At 42.3% G+C, this 17,313-nt stretch overlaps 1 protein-coding gene across 1 annotated transcript in view; it reads left to right on the top strand.

Moving 5' to 3' along the window:
• The window catches only part of Tmed10 (transmembrane p24 trafficking protein 10), a 34,104-nt gene extending 16,803 nt beyond the window's left edge, over positions 1 to 17,301 (top strand). Inside the window, exons 2-5 of the mRNA NM_026775.4 lie at positions 3,009 to 3,120; positions 7,039 to 7,112; positions 13,564 to 13,690; positions 14,366 to 17,301. Coding sequence (NP_081051.1) covers positions 3,009 to 3,120; positions 7,039 to 7,112; positions 13,564 to 13,690; positions 14,366 to 14,487 — 435 coding nt within the window. The 3' untranslated portion in view covers positions 14,488 to 17,301. The remainder of the gene's footprint in view (positions 1 to 3,008; positions 3,121 to 7,038; positions 7,113 to 13,563; positions 13,691 to 14,365) is intronic.
• The last annotated feature ends 12 nt before the right edge of the window (positions 17,302 to 17,313 follow it).

Genomic DNA, 17,313 nt, shown 5'->3' with positions numbered 1-17,313 from the left:
GTTTCAAGGGATTTGACACAATCTTCTGGTCTCTGTAGGCACCAGGCGTGCACATAGTACACAGATATACATGCAGCAGGCAAAACACCGATATACATTAAAATAAATAAGTTTTGTTTTTTTGGTTGTTTTGTTTTTAATAAAAAAATTGTATTTACTTAGAAGCATTCAGAATGTCAACAGAACAGCTACAATTTTCTTTTTTTACAATTGCATAGTGGTATTCAGTTAAGAGAACAACAATTATCTTTGTATAAGCTACATCAGAGACAACTGAAGATGAAAAAAATTCAAAAATAAAACCAAAAGAAAAAAACAACAAAAACCAAACTACTGTCCCCATATATAACTAATTTGTGCTGTTCACCAACAAAAACCTGCTTTAAATTTCCTTGCCAATTTACAACCCCCAGACTGTACCAGGCAAGGTTAGTGGCTATTGAAAATACCACCAGGGGGGTGGGTGGATATGGGGGACTTTTGGTATAGCATTGGAAATGTAAATGAGCTAAATACCTAATAAAAAATGGAAAAAAAAAAAAAGAAAATACCACCAGGACAGGGCTATCTAAAGACATATTCATGAGTGAGTTAACTACACAAAAAAAAGACACTGTACAGTTTAAAAACAAATCTTACACAGCCTTACATTTCAAATTTTTTCTTTAAAAGGAATGAGTTGTGTAGAGGGGGGTTAAATGCTTTATAGGCAAGAAAAAAACTGTGCTAGAACCAACTTATTCATCATCTTCTTCTTCTTCATCTTCCTCCTCATCTTCATTTTCCTTCTTTTTCTTGCTCTTTTCAGCCTTGACCACCCCCTTTTTCGCTGCATTAGGTTTTCCTTTAGCTCTGTAGGCAGCAATATCCTTCTCGTACTTCTCCTTCAGCTTGGCAGCCTTCTTCTCATAGGGCTGCTTGTCTTTCGTTGTTCCATATCTCTCCTAGTTTCTTTGCAACATCACCAATGGATAAGCCAGGATGCTCGCCTTTGATTTTGGGGCGGTACTCAGAACAGAACAAGAAGAAGGCCGAAGGAGGCCTCTTGGGTGCATTGGGTCCTTGAACTTCTTTTTGGTCTCCCCTTTGGGGGGGATGTAGGTTTTCATTTCTCTTTCATAACGAGCCTTGCCAGCCTTTGCCATATCTCCAAATTTCCCCTTTTCTTTAGCAGACATGGTCTTCCACCTCTCTGAGCACTTCTTGGAGAACTCTGAGAAGTTGACAGAAGCATCCGGATGCTGCTTCTTGTGCTCCTCCCGGCAGGTTTGCACAAAGAATGCAGATGAGGACATTTTGCCTCTCGGCTTCTTAGGATCTCCTTTGCCCATGTTTAGTTGATTTTCCTCGGAGAGGCATGGAGGAAAATCAACTGACTTTCCCTGGCGCTGTCTCTGTGGAGCTCAATGTACTGCAATGGCTGTCTTTTTTTTTGTTGTTGTTTTTGTTTTTTTACAAGGTCTCTCTGTGTAGCCCTGGCTGTCCTGGAATTCGCTATGCAGACCAGGCTGGTCTTGAAATCACAGAGATTTCTCTGCTGGGATTGAAGACATATGCCACCACACCCAGCTAAATAGTTTTATTTTTTAATAATTAAAGTGTTTTAATTTATCCACTTAACATATATGAAGAATGTGTTGGTCCAGGTTGGTGGCACATACTTTTAATCCCAGTATTCTGGAGTCAGAGGCAGGTGGATCTCTGTGAGTTTAAGACCTGCCTGATTTATATAGCCAGAATTGTATAGTCAGGCCCTGTCAAATAAATAAAGTATTGAATCACAATTTCTTTGAAAAATGGATAAAAATGGTAAACTTTTATAACATACTAAATACACTTATAAATAAAAATGGCATGAATGCTTATGTGTATAAGTGCTTATTTAGGCTGTGCATATGAGCTAAATGCCTTTATTCAGTACTTGCTACGTTGAAGAGGTAGGAGGATGAAGAACTGAAGGTCGTCATCTGCTATGTAACAGGTTCAGGGACAGCCTAGGCTACGTGTCAACAGAAGGGTCTGAATGTGTGCTACTCAATTTTACTTTTAAAATTTCACCTTTAGGGCTGGAGAGATGGCTCAGTGATTAAGAGCACTGACTGCTCTTCTGAAGGTCCTGAGTTCAAATCCCAGCAACCACATGGTAGCACACTACCACCTGTAATGAGATCTGATGTCTTCTTCAAGTGTGTCTGAAGACAGCTACAGTTTACTGTAGATAAATCTTAAAAAAAAAAAAAAAAAGCATTTCACCTCTTATGGTCTTAGTACATGCCTTTAATTTCAGCACTTAGAGACTGGCAAATCTGAGTTCAAGGTCAGTCCATAGTAAATCCAGGGCTAGGTAGGGAGACATCTTTTTTTAAAAATCCCTTTTTACCTATAAAAGACTCCACTTTAACAGCTGACATAAGCATCTTGAGTTTAATGTCAGGAAGCGACTCCTTTTTGAGTTTTCGTTGCAAAGAAGCCCCCTCTTGCGTGAGGAATGCCATGCCTGTAACCTGGGCTCTGGCCCCTTAAATCGCTGTGTCATCTCTGTGATTTTTGTGTGGCCACTTACCAAGTATGCCCTTCATCAGTTCTTGTAGGTGACTCTTTACTAATGGAGCAGTTAACAGTTTGGAGGACTGCTATGCCCCTCCAAGAAACAAACCATCATTTGTAAATGACAAAGATGTCTTTCTGAAGAAGAAAGTCTGGTTTATCCTTTATGACTAAGATTCATTTTTTTATTTTAATTGACTGTGTGTATGCGTATGAGAAAGAAAGTATGAGTCCATGTGTGTGTCCCTGTGTGTATGTGTGTATGCATGTGTGTACATGTGTGTGTGTGTGTTCATGTTCAGGTGCTTGAGGAGGAGAGAGGCCTGAGATCCCCTTTAAGCTGGATTTACAACAACATCCCCAACCCCTGGCTATCTTTTTATGTCATATCTGTCTTCCCACTTTCTATAATTGCCCTTCCTTAGAGTTCTTTACTAAGTAACTGTTGTTTTCTTCTTTAGATCACAGATTCTGCTGGCCATATTCTGTATGCCAAAGAGGATGCAACCAAGGGGAAGTTTGCCTTTACCACGGAAGACTATGACATGTTTGAAGTGTGTTTTGAGAGCAAGGGTAAGTAGTCACAATGTCCCCTTGGGTTAAGCCTCCCCTCCAGCTCTCAGCTACCTGCTACAGGAGGCACTTGGTTCCTAGTTTCATTTGGTTGTGTTTATTCTGATGCAGAAACTTGTAGCCTTTGATGCATCTGAGAAAGATTGTGTGTGGAATAAAGGGTTGATGAAGTATAGCACAGACGTTTCTAGGGTGGTGGAACCTCTTGTCTGGTACTATAATGAGTAAGCATTATACATCATTATACATTTATTCTATCATCGCATGTGCTATGGGTGATAATGTATCCATGTAGGTTCATCATCTACAGACCATTTGCATGGCAGACCCTGGTAATGGAAAGGGTCTGGAGAACTGGAGAAATGTTGAGTACTTTGCTGTGAACCTAAATCTGCTCTAATAGAATCTGGAAAGGCAAACAATAGGTTACCCATTTGCCAGGCAACTGCAGAGAGAGATGCTACTAGAAAGGTTTTGTTGTTCTTTGTTTGTTTTAAAACTTAAAGATCCTTTAAAGCCTTCAGGCCCGCCAAGGATAGGCTGACTGTTGTTATGCAGAAGAATTGTACAGGTTCTACTCGGGCAGCCAGGGGCCTTGGCTTTGTAGTTTACTTGGGCTTGCAGATGTTAATGCCATATGTTGTGACACAGAGATGGAAGGCTTCAGTAGACAGAGAAGCGATATAGACAAGAACCAGGTATAGTACTCTGCACCTACAATCCCAGCACTCAGGAAACTGAGGCCTGTGGATTGCTGTGGATTTGAGGCCATCCTGGCCTACAGAGTGAGAGTATCTTTAAAAACATATTTTGAAAAAATTAAAAACAAAACAAAAGTAAGAGAGAAAAGGCAGGGTTTTGTTGTTTGTTTTTTGCCATAGTAGAAATTGAACCCAGGGCTTTGCATTTTCTGGGTGGTACTCTGTTATAGAAATAAAATATCTTCCTATACCAAGAAAGAGAGGATATGACCACTTAGATCAAGAAGACTAAGAGCTATTTAAGTTTACTTCACTGTATGGCCCAGGCTGGTCTTGAACTCCCAGTGATCCTTCTGCCCTCACACCTTCTGAGAGCTGGGTGGAAAGTGTGTGCCACCATCCTATGCGCCACCTTCAAGGCTAGGCATGGAACCCAGGGCCCAGGGCATGGAAGGCAAGCTCTTTACCACTGAGCTATAACCTAACTCTGTTGGCTTTCTGCTGCTGTGATAAAATGCTAACCAAAACCACCCCAGGAGGAAAGGGTTGGTTTCATTTACAGCGGCAGTGCGTCATAAAGGGCCGTTGGGGCAGGGACTGAAGCAGAAGCCATGCAGGACCAATGCTCCCTGACTGGATCTCCATGGCTTGTTCAGCCTGCTTTTTATACTACTCAGGAACACTTGCCCGGGGGTGGCACTACCCATGTGTGCCCTCCCACATCGTTAATTAATGGAGAAAATGCCGAAAACCTACCTAGAGGCAAGCCAATGAGGGCATTTTCCTCAATTGAGGTTTCTCTTCCCTGATTGACTGTGTCTTGTGTCAAGTTGAGAAAACACTAACTAGGAATCACCCTCTCGGTGTTTATGTATCTATTTACTTATTTATTTATAGAATTTATTTTTTGTATGTATGTGTACCATATGCATACCCGTTGCCTGAGAAAACCATAAAAGGTCATAGGATCTCCTGGAGTCTAGAGTTAAGGATGGTTGTTTAATAGGATGTGGGTGCTCAGAACCAAACCCAAGTCCAGTGCAAGAGCAGCAAGTACTCTTAACTACTGACTCATCTTTCCCATCTGTCTCTTACCTTCTAAATAAGAAAAGCAAAGATTTTTATCACATTGATGGGTAATGCACTCTTAGGAGTACACATGGATTTGGGCAAAGCGACTATTCTGGTTGCCTTGATTGTAGACTTGTTGGTTTAATACTCAGAAAACACCTATGGATGCTTTAGTCTTGAGTTTGTAGGGTTATTTAGTTTGGGATTTTTTTTTTTTTTTTTTTTTGGTTTTGTTCATTTGTTTGGGTATTTAAATTTTTTGCATGGCTATATGGTTGCATCTGTGTGTATATTTGTGTGTGCCCTGAGCATTCGCATGTGTGAGTGCAGGGACCTGCATGCTGCAGCACATATGTGATCAGAGAACAACCCTCTGCAGGTCTTGGTCCTTGCTTCCACCATTGTTGCTGAGTACATAGGTTAGGGGCCTGTGAGCTCCAAGGCTCTCTTGACTTGGCCTTGAGTCCCAGGCCATAGGAGCAATAGAGTTACAAACATGCACTACCATGTCTGGACTTTACATGTCAGGTTCTGGAGATCTGAACCCAGGTCTTCATGTTTACACAGCATCTCATCTATAGTGGTTTTCCTCTTGCTTTCGAGTGGGTCTTTGTAGTCTCTCCAAAAGTTGTTCTTTATTGTCATTTAAACATACTCAGCCATGCATGTTTGGCTTATGCCTATAATCCCAGCACTTGGGACATGAAGGCAGGAGAGGCAGGAGATCACAGTCAGATTTAGTAGCTACATAGTGAGTTGTAGACTAGCCTGGGCTACATGAGACCTATGTTAAAAGACATGGAGGAGGCTAGAGAAATGGCTTATTGGTTAAAAGTGTTTCCTACTCTCCCAGAGGAACAGAGTTCCGATCCTAGCACCACTTGAAACTCCAGTCCCAGAGGATCTGACATACTCTCTGACTCCCACACGTGGCATACACATAGTCAAACACAATGTTTCACAGTTTAACTACAGCTGGAGTTAAGGTGTGTGTGTGTGTGTGCGTGCGTGTGTGTGTGTGTGTGTGTGTGTCTGTCTGTCTGTCTGTCTGTCTGTCTGTCTGTCTGTCCTACGTTATCATTAGATCGTTTGAAGGCAGACATTATACCTGTGGTCTCACTGGTGCAGTTCTAGCTCCATCAGTTCTCTTTGAATTGACTTCTGCTAGTTTCAGAAAATCTCAGCTGTCTCTCAGGCAGCAAGGAGTACAGTCACACTTTCTTTGGCTAATAACATCAAGAAAGCCCGGTGCTTAAACAGCACTAGATTTGACTAAGACTACTAATTTCATGCAGGCAGTTTTTAATTCTATAAATAGTAAAACCCAGGAAATTGAACTGTTTTCTGGGGATTTTTGAGTCTGCCTTTTTCCTGCTTAGAGTCTTAATTCTGATTGGCAAATCAGATAAGTTTTCTGCTATTATTGCTACATTGCTTGGGCCATTTATTCCAAATAGACATTTTCCTTCTAAGAATCGTCCCTGAGAGTTATACTCAGACTATAAGTTTGGCTTTTGTTTTTGTCTTTATTTGTTTGTTTTTTTGAGCTTTTCTCTCAAATGCTTAATGGGAAGGAATATCCCTAAAATTTTTAATTCACCTACTAAAATAGGCCTTGCCTTGGAAAACATTTGAATCAAAGTCTAATAATAGATAAAACTTATATTTTCAATGCTGAGGTTTACTCTAAGTAATCTAAACTTAGCATGTGCAGTAATCATAAGAGACCAGGACTACCTCAGGATCTGGTAGAGCATTGCTCTTGAGATGTAGAAATGGCACCCACTCCATGTAGATGTGCGTGCCACTTTGCTTCTGACTGCTGTGATTTGAGTTTCTCTTAGTGCAGCGAGTCTGTGAGTTTTCTTTCTCCCAGTCTGCCCTCTGTACCAGTCAGTCTCTGTGCCCTGCTCAAGATGTTTGCCAGCAGCATGCCCTGCTTGCTTTCCAGCACCAAGCACAGATGGAGGCTTTGTCTGCAGTGTTGGTGATTTTAGCCAGGACTTTGCTGCTGCAGAATGGGGGGGCGGAGTTATGACTGTTTCCTTCTATTGAGCAGATAGGGGTTAGGGAGAGGGAGGGTGGGTGGGTGATTTCCCGGAATTTTAAGTATTCTGCACAATGAATCTTTTGATTTCTTTCTCAGGAACAGGGCGGATACCTGACCAACTCGTGATTCTAGACATGAAGCATGGAGTAGAGGCGAAAAATTATGAAGAGGTATGTACTGCTCCAACAGACAGGAGGGAGGAACGCTCGGGGCTGGAGGCTTCTGTGACCTAATCAGGCCAGTGGCCACACTTGGCCCACAAGGTTGTGGTTTTCTCAGCAGCCATGTGACAACCAGCTATGGTCCTGGTAATACAAAAGGTTGTATTAACAGACTTGAACAAATAATTCTGGCTGTGATTATAACCAATGAACTAAACCAGCTGTCTGTACAGTTGCGTGTTGCTATGGTAGAGTTCAGTCATGCCATTAGCATTCTGGGGCAGAACACACACAAACATGCACACACACACTTTTAAATAGAATTCTGTCAAAAGAAAGTTTTTTGTTTTTTAATTCCTAATATCATCCCCTTCTCTTCTCTAAAACAAGTAGGTGTATATCTTAGGGTTTAGACTCAAACGCTGGTTAGTCTTGAACAGCTGTGCTGTTTTTTGAGAAACAATCGCTAAAAAATAACTTCCAGTTAAAGTAAAGGAGGAAGGCTGGGTGGTACAAAGAGCTGTAAGAGAGTCAGACATTTTATTCTGGTAGGAAGTATTACAGAATGATATATAATATAGTTTGGTGTATCCTAACTATATGAAAAAACGTTGCTTAAAGTGATTAGGTAGAATTTGAAAAATGATGAACAGACATGGCTCGTCAAGATTTTGGGAGGAAAATGTCCTAAATTGGAAGCAGACAGGAAGTGATTGGCCATATGTGCATCAGGAAGTAACTATAAGTCCACAAAGTTTTTCCTCTTTTTTTCTTGTTCTTGTGTTCAATTGAGTGAAACCAAAGTTCCTTGGAAGTAGTCGCTAGAGCAAGCAGTGATACAGTAACGGATATCAGACAGTTCCCAGTGGAGGCTAAAGTGCTTGTATCTCCAGGCTTGTTTAGAGAGCCTCTTTAACTGATGAGTTTAAAAGTGAAAACACAAGTTTTCCAGTTCCTCAAGACAGCGTTTCTCTGTGTAGCCCTGGCTGTCCTGGAACTCACTCTGCAGGCCAGGCTGGCCTTGAACTCACAGGGCTCCACCAGCCTCTGCCTCCCAAGTTCTGGATTAAAGGTGTGTGCCACCACCACACAGAAAGTGAAATCTTAACTTTTCAAGATTCTGAAGAATCTTATTGACTGTTATAAGATAACTGTTAAACTGTTATTATGAGATATAAAATGCCTGGAAAAAATTTTTTGAGGAATTTTATATATATATATATATATATATATACACACACACACACAATGCATTTTGACTACATCCAGACCCTCTCAGACATGTCTCTTAACTTCATGTCTTCTTTTTTATAGCTCACTGAGTCTAATTCAGTGGTTCTCAACCTTCCCAATGCTGCAACTCTTTCATAAAGTTCCTCATGTTGTGGTGACCTCAACCAAAAAATTATTTTTGTTGCTACTTCATAACTAATTTGCTACTATTAGAATTGTGATGAAAATATCTGTGTATTCTGATGGTCTTAGGTGACCCCATGAAAGGATCCTTCGACACACGCCCTCAGGTGTTGTGACTACTGGTCTGGTTAGTAATGTCCTATGCACATGGCTATGGGGCATGGGCACCTACCAGTGACCACACTCCCAAAGAACACAGCCATCTACAGGCAGTAGGTCCTCAGCTAGGCTGTGCACTCCTGAGACCTTCCCTTATCTGTGCTGGAATTTTGACTAGCTTGATCTTGTTCAGGTCTTGTATAGCTGCTGTGAGTTCATGTTCACTAGGGCCATGTCATGTCTAAAACACAGCATTTCACAGCACCCCGTGTCCACTAGAGCTTACATTTCTTCTGACTCTCCCACTGTGTTCCCTGAGCCTTGGAGTGTTGAAGATATAGCTCTTTTGGATTACAAGAATAGGTACAGTGCTTGCACTGTGTTGTTACTGCTGCTTTTTCTACCCTTGGCTCAGTCTATGAAACAGAGACATTGCTTCCTACTATATGACTTGTAACTTTGTTCTGTCATTAAGCATCTGTGTATTAAATAACAGGGTACTGAAGCCCTGCTAAACCCGAGATATAGCATACTCTCCCCAAAACAATGGCGTTACTATGGCTTTGTATAAAGAATGGTATGAATGCCGCTGTCATACCACATACCACAGGAATCACAATTCCTGGCATTTCCGGTATCCTTAGGTGTTACTAACACTGGACAAGAATTTCATCTTTTTTGACCTTCTGCTTAATCTAAGAGGGGAATCCCTAGAGGAAAGGAACTACATCGCTTCCTTTGCCTGCTTCCTGCTTCGGATGTCTGGCATGTCCTAAGCTTTTTACGCACATGATTACAACACAGCTCTAAGGTTCTGCTTCCTAACCACGAACTCTTCCCCACCACTTTCTTTAATGACTTCCCTCCTCTCAGCTCCCAACACCAGCACAGATTGAGGCAAAGGCCTAGAGTAGCCATGACAGGCCAAAATCAGTCCCTTTAACTTCCTTCACATCCAACATCTCAAGAATGTGGACTCAGTTCCGAAGTCCTCTGCTGTCCTGTAGCATGCAGTAATGTCTTATTGTTTGAGACAGAACCTCGCCATGTAGCCCAGGCTGGCCTGGAACTCAACTGTGTAGGCCCCTAGGTGAGTTCAAACCTTCAATCGTTTCCATCGCAGCCTCTGAGGTATTAGGCCTGCCAGCCTGTATCACCACGGCCAGCTTACTCAGTGTCGTCATAGTGGGACAGAGCAGCACAGTAGCCTGTGTGAAATGTTAGGAGGGACTTAGTAAAATTGTTATATAGTCTTAATATAAAGTATTTTATACTTGGGAGACAAATACTGGCTGTAATATAAAGAGAAAGAACACTGTACACTGAAAGAGACACAAGGGACCATCTATGCTTGGTCCCTTGTGTCTCAAGGACTTCTGCTACTGCCTTGCCTCTGCTCCTTAGATGGCAGCATCTCTATATCTTCAGGATGCAAATCTACCCTTTTTTTTCCCCCTAATTTTGTTTTTAAAGCAACTTGTTCTTTCGTGAACTGGAGTAGCTGTTTGCAGAGATAGACTCCCTGATTGTGTAACTGGGGGGACAAAGGCAGCTTGTCCCCTAACTCCTGACTGCGTGTGACCTTTCTTTTTGTAGATGTCCGAATTTTCAATAGGAGGAAGTCCTGTTTTGACTAGATTCTATTAAGCCTGCCGTTCTATCAGAAGGTGCCCCCAAACATAGTTGAGGCCACAGCTAAAGAAAGAAAACCAGAACCAAGTGTTCTGAGTGCCATAGGAAGGAGGGCTCTGCTTCCCTGTACCAGTGGCACAGTCTAAGTGACAGGACGGGACAGGACAGGACAGGACAGGAGTAAGGCACTGGAACGGAGGCTAATGGAGAACCATCCTGGACACTCTCAATGAGAGCTTTCAGGTTCAGTGCCTGGGGTTGGCACTGCTATGTGAAGCCAGCTCGGGCAGCCTCTTGGCCCTCTGAACTGCTGTGAACAGGCTTGTGATTGGTGCACCTCCCCTGTGCTGGAGATTGGTCCTTGAATCTTGTTCTTTCTGTTTACCTGTGTTAGACTTCATGTCCCTCACATTTATTGTTTAGCCTTTGGAGCTTATAGGAACTGATTTGGGTTTTTGAGGCAGGCCATGAAGGTAGCAGATTAATTTGACTGGAACAGGAGGCTTTCCTGTGGATCTGGAAGCAGTTGAGCTTATTTAGTTTTAGTTGTTTGCTTGCAGATTAGTGATCTCAGTACCTCTCAGATGAGTCTGGGTACTCTCTGGATTTAAGCTGTGGCATCAGAGTGGCAGGCATAGATGCATTTTAGGAAAAGCTTAATTTATTGATGCTCTGAAGGTACATAGACAGGGAAAGTCCACATAGCTTTAAGTTTTTTCTAAGCAATATGAACTAGTCACGTTAGAGTGGTAGATGTTGAGGGCTTTCTCTGGGCAGTGGGCTTTATGGAGAAAGGATGCAGAGTACTCTGATCACAAAGCACTTGCTTAAGGAGCCACAGTACTTGAGAAAATGGGCTCCTTTGAAGCCAGTGCTGCATACTAGGTGCCTGGCTAGAGATTCCAGAGCCCATCTTAGTCTAATCGGGTCTGCCACTGAAAATTGTAGTCTGCCACTAAAAAGTGAGTTTCTGTGGAATGCTTAGTTTCCTCCTCTGTAAAGTGATGGACCCATAAAATGAGTACCTAGTTCCTCTAATACTCTGTGATTATTTAATGGCTATACACAATATATCAGGAGAACGGCACCCCCTAGTGGAATATTTGTTTCACATTGTCATGGCCTGCCTTATTTTCTGCCTTGGAAGAAAAAAGCAGAGTACTGGGCTGTCTTCATGAAACATACAAGCTGGTGTTCTTCTAGAACTTGGAGCATTAAGTCAGGCATTTAGACAAGCGGAACAGTTGTTGGGGGTGGTGGTAGGTTTTCATTTTCTTTTAAACAAGTGTTAAGTTTACTTACTTGCAGCACTGGGGCTCAAACCCAGGGCTTTGTGTATGCTCGTGAAGCTTGGTCCCAGCCTTGAGAGTTTACTTTTTATATTTGAACTGACTAGTGTTTAGTCCTGGGCAAGTGAAGAGGGTCTCCTGGAGGACGCACTTGGAATTTCTTTTAAGGTTTTATGCTTTTGCCTGCAAGCATGAGAGTAGCAGCAGTGGAGAACTGGACCATTCTCTAACCTTGCTAGTCTGAGAAATCTAACCAGACCCTGCTGACCTAGTATAATAGTTCACCTTTTATCCATCCATTTATTTATTGGTTGGTTGGTTGGTTGGTTGGTTTTTAATTAGGGTCTCATGTAGCCTAGGCTCTCTGTAGACTTATTGTGTGGTAGCCACAGCTGCTCTAGAGCCTCAGATCCTCCTGATTTACCTCCCAAGTACCGGCGTGTGTGTATTTATTATATAAAAATATAATAGTGTAATGCATATATATATATATATATATATATATATATATTTCTAGCTGTTGGAGCACAACCACAGTTTCAGTTCCAGTTCCTTTTTGCAAGTTTCTATTTAGGGACCCTTAAATAATTGATGTCTAAGAAGTTTCATACTGTTGCCTCTCTGTCTCAGTCAGGAAGCTTTGGATAGGGAAGTGCAGAGCAAGAGGAAGATGTTACGCAGACTACGCTTGGTTTATTATATGTCTTATTAGTACCTTTTCCTTGGGGTTTTTATTTGTTTGGTTTTGAGTTTTTTGTTTTTGTTGTTGTTTCGTTGAGACGAGATCTCACCATGTAGCCTGTCCTGGAACTCACTATACAGACCTGACTGGCTTTGAACTCACAGAGATCTGCCTGCTGCTGCCTCCCAGGTGCTGAGATTAAAGACATGTCCCACTGCTCCCAGCTTTCCTTGGGGAATTTTGTGCAGATAAATACTAGGTGAATGGCAACCCTGGACTCTCAACTAGAAAAGCTATAAAACTGTACACTGTTTATCTTCTAATAGGGTGTGAAAAACCTTATGCTGAGTTGGTAACTGTAGCTGCCTCTGGAAGGGAATTGAAGAGCGGTCAAGGTAGATTTAGGGTCGTTTTTAGCAAATGTATGATTTCTCTTGGCTCTGAACATAATCAAGTCCAGTGTTGTATGACTTAGATATGCAAAACCCTGTTAGTTTTTGGTTTTGGTTTTGAGCTCCTCTGTGATACTGCAGGAGCACATGCTTCCTCCTTCTGCCTACATTCACCTAATATGACTCTCGAAGCTGCCATGCTAGCTATAGTGTCAATTGCCTACCAAAGGATGAAAGGGCAATGTAAAGTGCTGTACTACAGTCAGGAATGTGGAGGGACAGGACCTCCTCCTTCACAGCCTTCCACTGAGCTGTTCTGTTTTGCTGGAAGTGGTGCACAGGCTCTGTCTCCTCGTGTCTCCACCCTACAATGCAAAGTTGAAGTTTCGAGAATGCATCACCATGCCCAGCTTTTAAAAACATGGATGCTGGAGATGAGTGCAGGTATTCTTGCTTGCATAGCAAGTGATCTTACCACAGAGCCATTTACAGCATCTCCCTAGCCTTGTTGTGAAGTCTTTTTTATACACTCAGCTGACCTTGTCCTGGAGATCTCCCTGCTCCTGCCTTCTGAATGCTGGGTTTACATGAATCACTACTACACACATCTTAAAGAAATCTTAATTAAAATTAAAGATCTAAGGTGGAAAAATATAGTTTGTAGAGAAAGGTAGAAAGCCAAATTTTAAAATATCTTAGAATGATTGACAGAGATTTGAATGTGTACACAGACTCGTAGATGGTGCATTCTGCTCACACCCCTCCCCCACTTCTCTTGGGCTCCTTCCCACACTGGCTAACTCCTGCCCTCACTACTTCTTTACGGGTGCAGTGCAGTGCAGGCTGTAAGGAGGAGACTCTGCTCCTCCAGATGGCTTTGTTTTGTGCTTTGATGTTCTTTACTTAAGCAGTTTTTTCAGGGAGTTGGATCCAATTCTGATCTTTTCCAGATTGCAAAAGTCGAGAAACTCAAACCACTGGAGGTGGAGTTACGACGGCTCGAGGACCTTTCCGAGTCCATTGTTAATGACTTTGCCTACATGAAGAAGCGGGAAGAGGAGATGAGGGACACTAATGGTGAGTGGGGTAGCTTTCATTTCTCAGTGCGTGAGCTGTAAAGGAGACAGATTCTGGACACTGAATGCTAACGTACACATTTCTCAGTTTGGGAAAAGTGGAATATGATTTAGGGAAATAAAATTGCTTCTCTAGGGCTATTGTAACTAAAAGGTAAATCAGCTGGCTAGGTTTTCAGAAGAATGACATTTCCTTTGGTGATATGTAATGACTATATTTTTGGTTAGCTTGTAGCAAAGTATTACCAACTTGTAATTTTTAACATTTTAAATGGGATTAAAAACAAAGCAAAAGGAAACAGGGCTAGAGATGGAACTCAGAGCCTTGTGCATGCTAAGAAAGTGGTGTACCACTGAGGCGGCTATAGTTACCAACTCAGCATAAGGTTTTTCAGATCCTATTAGTACAGTTTTAGAGTTTCTTATCGGGATCTTGCTATGTAGCCCAGGCTGGCCTGGAATTCAGGATTCTCCTGTCTTAGCCTCTCAAGTGCTGAGATCACAGGTGTGTTACCATACTCACTTTTGCTTGCTTGCTTTAATTGTTTGAACTCTGAGACCTATGGACAGAATGAGGCTAACTAATTGTCTTTACGCCCTAGCCATTGTTTAGCCAAACTGAAGCAACTTAACTTCATTCCATTTACAGTGTTTTTGCATTGTTTTGTTTCTTTAGAGTCCACGAACACCCGGGTCCTGTACTTCAGCATCTTTTCCATGTTCTGCCTCATTGGACTAGCCACCTGGCAGGTCTTCTACCTGCGTCGCTTCTTCAAGGCCAAGAAGTTGATAGAGTAATGAGGCTCAGTGTTCTGTCCCCTAGAGCCAGCAGAACATCGCTGGGACATGCCTGGCCTAGCCCAAGGCCATTCTACTAACAGTACCATCAAGGCACAGCTGAGCTTTCTTGCCAGAACTGATACTTTTGGTATGAGAGCACATGGGCACCACCTATACCCAACAAGTCAATGAGGACTTTAATGCAGTAGGATTTGGACTGGTTTTGCAACAAGATTATTAAAGTCGCCTATGGAAAGAAAACAAAATAAAACAAAACAACAAACCGGGGTTACCTAGATAACGCCAAAGCCAGCCTTCGTCCTGGGTCGCCCGCCTCACAGGATCTGTTTGAGCTGTTTGCTTTTTCTCTCCCACCTGCTCATCGCCTTGTCCTTCACTCTAGTTCTCCTCCCAAGATTTCTCTGACTGCGGTCAGCTCTTTCATATCAGTTGTCTCTTTGGTTTCCTTGTGAAAACACCTTGAACTTCTCTTGGTCCTTAGATGAAATGTTTACATAGCTTCTGGTGATATCCTTCATAATTTTATGTCTCCTAAAAGGGTCATGGGTGGGACACATTAAAAGGTGAGCTTTGAACTGTAGATAATCTCTTAAAAAAATCTCATTTTAGACCATTAAAATGTTTGTGCTCAACTGCTTGAAGTCCTTGTGTATGTGTGTTTAGTTCTGTCCAGTTTATCACTTGTAGATCCTGTCGATCATTTCCAGGTAGAGTAGTTCCATCCCATGGTCTTCATTTGCAGTGTTGCAGCTAGCCACTCCCTTCTCCACCCCCCCCCCCACCCCCCCCCCGCTCTGGCTCCCTAATCTGCTGCCCTGTTCTGAACTCTAACTCTGTTATGTAAATGGGTCATCTAGAGTGTAACCTTTGGAGGTTGGCTTTCTCCACTCAGCATAATTCCCATGAGGTGCCTCTCCAAGGCGGTGCACATCCTGGTTTTCCTCCAGGCTATGGATGGTACTGCATTGTGCTTAAAGGTCATGTGGGTGGCCTGGGGATTGGGCCTAACTATTAAAGTTCTTAGGTGAATGTAAGTTTTCATCACTCCGGGATAAATACCTAAGAGGGCCGTTGCTGTGCTGTGTAGGAAGCACATGGAGTTCTAAAGGAAGCCTCCCTGCTCTGTCTAGAGTGGCTGTATGGCAGGTTACAGCTCTACATTCTCTGTGGTCTTTATCATTGCTATTTTAACTTCTCCCCTTGAGTGGATGCCTGTAATATCTCATTATGGTTTTAATTTGCATTTTCCTAATGGCAGATGGCGTTGAGCATCCTTTCTCATTCTTGTCGTTTGCCATCTGTCTGTCCTTGTCAGTGAGATGTCCGTTGGTGGCTTTTGCCCATTTCTATGTGGGTCATTTGTTCACTTCACTGTTGAGTTCTGTGTGGGTTCCTCTATCAAATGGGTTGTTGCTTGAACTTTTCATATAACTTCTACCAGGAAAAATAAGTAAATTTTACCAGCCCTTCATGTATGGTCAATCACTGATCTAACTCCTGTTCTTCAGTGTTATCTCTGAGATGTGGATATACGGGGTTTAACTTGGACATCTGGGAAAGTCACAGATAGTAAATACTTGAAATATATATGTTGTAAAATCAAAGCCAAGGTTCATTCGGTGGAAGTTTTAGGTACCTCAAGGCAGTTCTGGAAAGTGTACCCCAGTTTACAGTGCCTACCTACCATACAGAAGGCTCTGGGCCTGATTGCCAGTGGCGGGGGCGGGGGTGGGGTGGGTACAAATGCTTGTAAACAGGAAAAATACTTGTTTATCATCTAAAGTCTTTCCCACTTCTCCTGGGAAAGTGGGTAACCTTTTAACCCTGCTGACCTGTTACAGGGCTTATCTCAATTGCAGTTCTGAGAATTACAGGGCTTGCAGTAAAGAAGTGGAATATTGAAGTTACCAGAGAATACCGTTAGGATGACCTGGATGAAGTATGCAGGTGGATGGGAAAGATGTAGTGGTTAAGTCTCAGGCTGTGCTGTTAAGGTTCCAGTTACTATGAACTCAAAAGCCTTTGTCTTATGACTTCCATAAATTCCTCTTGCATGGCATCAAGTGTTCTCTGGTACAATAGTGCCATCTGCTGTTGAAAAATGATCTAAGATCTAAGATCTTAGAATACAAGTCCTCACCATGGCAACAGCAGATGGTCAGAAATCTGTAACATTCATATATCAAGTGATAGGAGAACAATGTAAGTATGAAAAGAATAAACTTTGGGGTCAAAATCCATTTGTAGACTTTTAAGTGCAAAACCATAGCCTGTCTGTCCCATTAGCCTAACAAGAGACTCCTGTTTTCTGACGTGTGCCTTCCCCCCTAAGGAGCAGTGACAGCCGCTCTATTAGATTTCTATTTTCTTTTCTGAAAAATGTCAATTTTTCAGAGAGGAGAAAATAGAGCATTCTGTCCATGTTTTTGTTTCCAAGAACAAGTATAAACTTAAGCTCTGTAGAACTGAAATTCTTTCAAGTCCTTTCGATCATTTTGATCATGCCCAAAACAACCAAACTGGACAACATGCTTTTCAGTTCAGTTGAAGAGCATTTGCCTTTGACAGTAGGCGTGCACAACAGCATATCCGCTTTATAAACAGGTATATTATCTGCTTCCCTCCGTTCCAGCATAGTCAAAATAACTGAGAATCATACAGTTTCAACAAACCTTGTTCCTTACCATTGTCATGAACCCCCATCAGAGCCATCTTCTGTTTGTTAATGGGAAGAGGCATGTGGGATTTATACAGGCTCACCTGTTGGAGATGTTTGTGTAAACTTTCACAAATAAAAGCTAGCAGAAACCATTTGAGGTGTAT

This window comes from Mus musculus, chromosome 12 (assembly GCF_000001635.26).
Source record: "Mus musculus strain C57BL/6J chromosome 12, GRCm38.p6 C57BL/6J".
In the NCBI taxonomy this organism is placed as follows: domain Eukaryota; kingdom Metazoa; phylum Chordata; class Mammalia; order Rodentia; family Muridae; genus Mus; species Mus musculus.
Note: the sequence above shows the minus strand (reverse complement) of the source record. Positions and strands in the feature narration are given on the sequence as shown.